The sequence below is a fragment of the Gymnoscopelus microlampas genome, assembly GCF_963454915.1.
Source record: "Gymnoscopelus microlampas genome assembly, chromosome: 13".
In the NCBI taxonomy this organism is placed as follows: Eukaryota; Metazoa; Chordata; class Actinopteri; order Myctophiformes; family Myctophidae; genus Gymnoscopelus; species Gymnoscopelus microlampas.
Window position 1 is genome coordinate 15,256,092 of NC_139950.1, and position 7,500 is coordinate 15,263,591.

General features: G+C 45.4%; 2 protein-coding genes across 5 annotated transcripts in view; one reads left to right on the plus strand and one right to left on the minus strand.

Annotated features, from left to right (window-relative positions):
* Positions 1-1,226, minus strand: part of sncga (synuclein, gamma a) — an 18,546-nt gene extending 17,320 nt beyond the window's left edge. For all 4 annotated transcript variants that reach the window (XM_084076652.1, XM_084076650.1, XM_084076651.1 and 1 more), the window contains exon 1: positions 888-1,226. In XM_084076652.1, the coding sequence (XP_083932778.1) occupies positions 888-1,008 (121 nt within the window). In that variant the 5' untranslated portion in view covers positions 1,009-1,226. The remainder of the gene's footprint in view (positions 1-887) is intronic.
* mmrn2a (multimerin 2a) overlaps positions 1-7,500 on the plus strand; it is a 79,853-nt gene that overhangs the window by 691 nt on the left and 71,662 nt on the right. The gene's annotated exons all lie outside the window — the stretch shown is intronic.

Genomic DNA, 7,500 nt, shown 5'->3' on the forward strand with positions numbered 1-7,500 from the left:
TTTGCTATTTATTCAGTATGTCCTCCCTCACCCATCCTCTTTCCCTCTGTCATCCCTAGATCCATTTCTCAATCAATCATCATGTATTTCATCCATCTGCAACTCTGAGAGTGTGCATGCAAATGGAACCGAATGGACATAGGCTCCACGACACCCTTCCTCATATCTCCATTCATGCTCTATCCCTCTATCTCTCCATTCATGCTCTATCCCTCTATCTCTCCATTCACGCTCTCCCCGTTTTACACCGCAGTCTGAAAAACTCACATCTTCAGACTCTACCTCACCCCCCAGCACTCCTCTCTACTTTCCTTGCTATAGTTACAATATGCAGATGTACGTTGGCTGCATGTTGTGTCGTTGACAGTATGACCACACATTTTAGATGTCATTTAGATAGCATGCTGTTTAGGAAAGATGCTAGGTTTTTGAAGTTTACCCGGCATAGTTACTTGTAATTAGTTTTCTTTGCTCTCTATTTACGTGATCATTTACCCTGTCGTGGGTTGACTATTATAGGGCTTATGCCTTAATGCTGATTTTATACTTTGTAAGTCGCTCTGGATGAGAGCATCATGTAAATGTACTGAATTAGGAATTGTAAATTGTCATTCATCTCTCAAAACACCATTGCTCCACCTCTTACCTCCATGCCTCCATCTCTTACCAACATACATCACTCCTTCCTTTGGTCTTACCTACATACATCACTCCTTCCTTTGGTCTTACCTACATACTTCACTCCTTCCTTTGGTCTTACCTACAAACATCACTCCTTCCTTTGGTCTTACCTACATACTACATCACTCCTTCCTTTGGTCTTACCAACATACATCACTCCTTCCTTTGGTCTTACCTACATACTTCACTCCTTCCTTTGGTCTTACCTACATACATCACTCCTTCCTTGGTCTTAGCAGCAGCTTCCTCCACTCCTTCCTTGGTCTTAGCGGCTGCCGCCACCACTCCTTCCTTCGCGATGGAGAATCCCTTCTTGAACACGTCCATGCTTCTTCTCTTCTCTTCTCTTTTCTTGCCTTGGTCTTGCCTTTGTCTTGTCTTGTCTTGTCTTGTCTTGTCTTGTCTTGTCTTGTCTTGTCTTGTCTTGTCTTGTCTTTCTGCTGCTCAGAGCTTTTCTCTCCTTCCCTCTTCTCCCCTCTCAGTTCTTCTCTGGAGAGTTGGGTGTGTCTGGGAGGCGTGTGTCTGTGTGAGTGTGATGCTGGTTGATGCTACTGCTGCTCCTGCCCTGTGTTTCCTTATTGCTTTCTCCTCTACTGTTCTCTGGTGTGTGTGTGTGTGCGTGCGTGTGTGTGTGTGTGTGTGTGTGTGTGTGTGTGTGTGTGTGTGTGTGTGTGTGTGTGTGTGTGTGTGTGTGTGTGTGTGTGTGTGTGTGTGTGCGTGCGTGTGTGTGCGCGTGTGTGTGTGTGTGTGTGTGTGTGTGTGTGAGAGAGAGGGAGAGAGAGAGGGTTGGGCAATAGCTTGGGACCAGCCCTTGACCATACAAGCAGTGGAGCGAGTGAGTGAGAGAGAGAGAGAAAGAGAGAGAGAGAGAGAGAGAGAGAGAGAGAGAGAGAGAGAGAGAGAGAGAGATAGAGAGAGAGAGAGAGAGAGAGAGAGAGAGAGAGAGAGAGAAGGCATGCGATAGAAGAGGACGAGGGAAGCGAGAAGAAGAGGAGAAAGAATGTGAAAATGCATCTCTCTCTCTCGCACACGCACGCACGCACGCACGCACACACACACACACACACACATTCACTGACAACCACAATTAAAATGATGTTCTCAAGCACACACACATGCTTACTGTAGGCTACTATATATAAAACCACCCACTCAAACACATACACACGCCAGGTGTCCTATATGTACTGTACTATAATATTAGTACAAATTATGATAATGATTAATAGAATAGTAAAAATAATAGTATTATAGAGCCATGAGGGACCCTGGTCAACAAAGTATAGGGCAGTGGTTGTCTCAACCTTCTCTGTATCAGGGCCCACTTGAAACACTCGAAAGCATTCGCATGTGGAACATTGGAAGAAACCCACTGACCGTCCCTATGTCTCTTTCTAGGATTTTGTGGGTACTACCGTTGTTTCATAAGGAGCTATTCCATTGTTGTCAAACCTCTCACTGAATTAACCAAGGGATACCCCCCAACCCAGAAAGGAAAGGAAGGAAGAAAGTGGGCTTAGGAAAAGAAAGCCTACAGTATCAACGTATAGCAAAGTTCCCACTTTTGGGGCGTGACGTGCATGATGTGCCAGCCAGAACCGGACCTCATAATACCCACAAGTGTCTAAAAAATCACACCCTGTGTGAAGGAAGCGGTGCCTTTGGGGCGAGGCTTAACTGATTTCAGTTCGTCCCTATAGAGCGTCGCAGTTCCCGCCCACTTCCAGTTGCCGGAAGTAAATACTCAATGCATTTTTCCCATTGACTTTTCCGAAAATATTTATATAAATTAATTTAAGCCTAGAATCAAGCCATCCAGGATTCCGGTGAATCATGACCATAAAAACTTTTTTTCTGTGAAAAAACTTTTTTGAAAACGTCAAAACAAAGGGTATTTATTAAACATAGTATATCATATCATTAAATATAAAATTTTAAAAATCACAGAAAAAAAGGTTTTATGGTCATGATTCACCGGAATCCTGGATAGCTTGATTCTAGGCTTAAATTCATTGATATAAATGTTTTTGGAAAAGTCAATGGGAAAAATGCATTGAGCATTTACTTCCGGCACCCGGATTCTGCGCAACTGCGATGCTCTATTGGTGGTCTGAGTCCACTTACCAAATGTTTACTTGGTAGCATGCTGCAAACTGGAATGATGGCTGTTTAAAGGCCAGCCAATGGGCAGACAGAGGGGGCGGGGCTGAAGTTATTACAGTTCGTCCCTATTGGTGGTTTTAGTCCATGTACAAAATTTGTACTCCCTAGCATGCTGTGAACTTGAGTTATGCCTGTTTAAAGGCCAGCCAATGGGAAGACAGAGGGGGCGGGGCTTCAGCAATTCATGCTCGTCCCTATTGGTGGTCTAAGTCCACATACCAAATTTGGACTTGGTGGCATGCTGCAAACTGGAGTTATAGCTGTTTAAAATCCTGTGCTCATCCCGTGCTTGGGGGTCCCTGGACCCCTCTTTGATAACTTCAGCAATTCATGCTCGTCCCTATTGGTGGTCTAAGTCCACATACCATATTTGGACTTGGTGGCATGCTGCAAACTGGAGTTATAGCTGTTTGAAATCCCGTGCTCATCCCGTGCTTCCACGGACGGACGGACATAACATACGCTGGGGGTCCCTGAACTCCTCTTGGATAACTTCAGCAATTCATGCTCGTCCCTATTGGTGGTCTAAGTCCATATGCCATATTTGGACTTGGTGGCATGCTGCAAACTTGAGTTATAGCTGTTTGAAATCCCGTGCTCATCCCGTGCTTCCACGGACGGACAAACATAACATACGCTGGGGGTCCCTGGACCCCTCTTTGCTAACTTCAGCAATTCATGCTCGTCCCTATTGGTGGTCTAAGTCCACATACCATATTTGGACTTGGTGGCATGCTGCAAACTGGAGTTATAGCTGTTTAAAATCCCGTGCTCATCCCGTGCGTGGGGGTCCCTGGACCCCTCTTTGGTAACTTCAGCAATTCATGCTCGTCCCTATTGGTGGTCTAAGTCCACATACCATATTTGGACTTGGTGGCATGCTGCAAACTGGAGTTATAGCTGTTTGAAATCCCGTGCTCATCCCGTGCTTCCACGGACGGACGGACATAACATACGCTGGGGGTCCCTGGACCCCTCTTTGCTAACTTCAGCAATTCATGCTCGTCCCTATTGGTGGTCTAAGTCCACATACCATATTTTTACTTGGTGGCATGCTGCAAACTGGAGTTATAGCTGTGTAAAATCCCGTGCTCATCATCCCGTGCTGATACGGACGGACATACGGACAAAGTCAAGCTTAGAGCGGTTGGCCCCGCTAAAAATGCTGAGGAAGGTCTAGAGGCTGTTTCCTTCTGCTGATGTGATGTTACTAAAAGTGTTTACATACAAACTGTATTTTGCGAGTGCTGACGAAATAACTTGCTACTTTGGTGCCTTTTGGGTCGCCAGCCATCATGCTCTGAACATACAGATCATACATCATACAGTAACAGTTCCCTTGTTTCTAGCTAAAAACAGACTTTTAAGGAGGGGAAAAACAAAACGACTTGTCTTGAATGAGAGCTGGGTAGAAAATAACTGCGGTTCAGCAAGATAGATATAAATTAGAAAGATTAAAAATGGCCACTATCTCCGAAGGAAGGCACTACAACGAACTGTAGATTTATTTCCCAGAATAATTTTTACAAGAACATTGTCTGCCTGTACAGTACATGCATGGAAGGTGATTCTACACATTTTTCATTTCATGGACCCCTAGTTTCATATGCATCAGGCCACGGATTATTTATGTCTGGGTCCATTTGGTTCCATATGTACACTCTCAGAGTTACAGACATGTTAGTGGAAAAGAGAGGAGAGGAGAGGAGAGGAGAGGAGAGGAGAGGAGAGGAGACAGGAAAGGGATCCATTTGGACCCCCGGTGGTCCCCAAACCCGACGTTGAGAACCAGCACCCTAATAGCCCCCGAATATTGAACACATTTTTAAAATGTTATCAGAGAAACCATTTTTGTGTCACTGTGTAGAGGTGAAAAAGACAAGCTGCTCATTGTTCTTTTCCTAAGCTTGCTTCCTCAAAACTACGCTAGCTGGCCCGGACGGTTGGCGTAACCGTCTGGCCACCTGGTAACGACGACCGTTGCTACGTGTGACCCCTCAATCTCTCGTATAGCAAAGTTCCCACTTTTGGGGCGTGACGTGCATGATGTGCCAGCCAGAACCGGACCTCATAATACCCACAAGTGTCTAAAAAATGCTGAGGAAGGTCTAGAGGCTGTTTCCTTCTGCTGATGTGATGTTACTAAAAGTGTTTACATACAAACTGTATTTTGCGAGTGCTGACGAAATAACTTGCTACTTTGGTGCCTTTTGGGTCGCCAGCCATCATGCTCTGAACATACAGATCATACATCATACAGTACAGTTCCCTTGTTTCTAGCTAAAAACAGACTTTTAAGGAGGGGAAAAACAAAACGACTTGTCTTGAATGAGAGCTGGGTAGAAAATAACTGCGGTTCAGCAAGATAGATATAAATTAGAAAGATTAAAAATGGCCACTTTCTCCGAAGGAAGGCACTACAACGAACTGTAGATTTATTTCCCAGAATAATTTTTACAAGAACATTGCCTGTACATGCAAGCTGGTTGCTATCCCCTATAACTGCATGGAAGGTGATTCTACACATTTTTCATTTCATGGACCCCTAGTTTCATATGCATCAGGCCACGGATTATTTATGTCTGGGTCCATTTGGTTCCATATGTACACTCTCAGAGTTACAGACATGTTAGTGGAAAAGAGAGGAGAGGAGAGGAGAGGAGACAGGAGAGGGATCCATTTGGACCCCCGGTGGTCCCCAAACCCGACGTTGAGAACCAGCACCCTAATAGCCCCCGAATATTGAACACATTTTTAAAATGTTATCAGAGAAACCATTTTTGTGTCACTGCGTAGAGGTGAGAAAGACAAGCTGCTCATTGTTCTTTTCCTAAGCTTGCTTCCTCAAAACTACGCTAGCTGGCCCGGACGGTTGGCGTAACCGTCTGGCCACCTGGTAACGACGGCCGTTGCTACGTGTGACCCCTCAATCTCTCGTATAGCAAAGTTCCCACTTTTGGGGCGTGACGTGCATGATGTGCCAGCCAGAACCGGACCTCATAATACCCACAAGTGTCTAAAAAATGCTGAGGAAGGTCTAGAGGCTGTTTCCTTCTGCTGATGTGATGTTACTAAAAGTGTTTACATACAAACTGTATTTTGCGAGTGCTGACGAAATAACTTGCTACTTTGGTGCCTTTTGGGTCGCCAGCCATCATGCTCTGAACATACAGATCATTTCGTCGTTTCTAGCTAAAAACAGACTTTTAAGGAGGGGAAAAACAAAACGACTTGTCTTGAATGAGAGCTGGGTAGAAAATAACTGCGGTTCAGCAAGATAGATATAAAGTAGAAAGATTAAAAATGGCCACTTTCTCCGAAGGAAGGCACTACAACGAACTGTAGATTTATTTCCCAGAATATTTTTTACAAGAACATTGTCTGCCTGTACATGCAAGCTGGTTGCTATCCCCTATAACTGCATGGAAGGTGATTCTACACATTTTTCATTTCAAGGACCCCTAGTTTCATATGCATCAGGCCACGGATTATTTATGTCTGGGTCCATTTGGTTCCATACAGTATGTACACTCTCAGAGTTACAGACATGTTAGTGGAAAAGAGAGGAGAGGAGAGGAGAGGAGAGGAGAGGAGACAGGAGAGGGATCCATTTGGACCCCCGGTGGTCCCCAAACCCGACGTTGAGAACCAGCACCCTAATAGCCCCCGAATATTGAACACATTTTTAAAATGTTATCAGAGAAACCATTTTTGTGTCACTGTGTAGAGGTGAAAAAGACAAGCTGCTCATTGTTCTTTTCCTAAGCCCACTTCCTCAAAACTACGCTAGCTGGCCCGGACGGTTGGCGTAACCGTCTGGCCACCTGGTAACGACGACCGTTGCTACGTGTGACCCCTCAATCTCTCCCCCCATTTCCTGTCAGTCTACTTTCCTATCAATAAAGGCAGAAAAGCCCCCCCCCCCCAAAAAAAGAAAAAAAAACTACACTAGCTAACACCCACACAAGATGTCTACAAGCCAAAGCTATGTGATGGTGACTAAATGACACAGCGACACCTAGCAAAGTCGCTGCTGGTGTCAGCACAGGGTACGTTTTTTTTGTTAGACGGAATTGTAAACACGCACAAACACGCACACGCACTCACGCACACACACACACACACACACACACACACACACACACACACACACACACACACACACACACACACACACACACACACACACACACACACACTTTATGTATTACAGCACAATGTTGCTGCTCAGCCTTTGTCTTTGAAAGGCCAGCAATGTTCTACCCACAAAGCACTTTAATGGAGATGTCAGATTTGTCAGATATCAACACAACTAATCTACAGACCCCAGGTCACAGTGGCGTAGGGGAGGGGTAGCAATCGACGCACCTCGCAGGGGGGGGGGCACCGCGGGGAGGCCCATTTACTGCACCGTACCCAGCATCATCTCCATTGCCGTTTGCGAAAGCCCCCCGTCCCCCCGTCCTTGCGTTGGGGCCCCGCGATTTTGCGCTATGCCACTGCCAGGTCAGCTTGTTCTATATCAACACTAATCTACAGACCCCATGTCAGCTTGTTCTATATCAACACTACTAATCGACAGACCCCAGGTCAGCTTGTTCTATGACTGACCAAGCCAAGACTCAAAATACAGTTTGAGAAAGCCAAACATCAGCA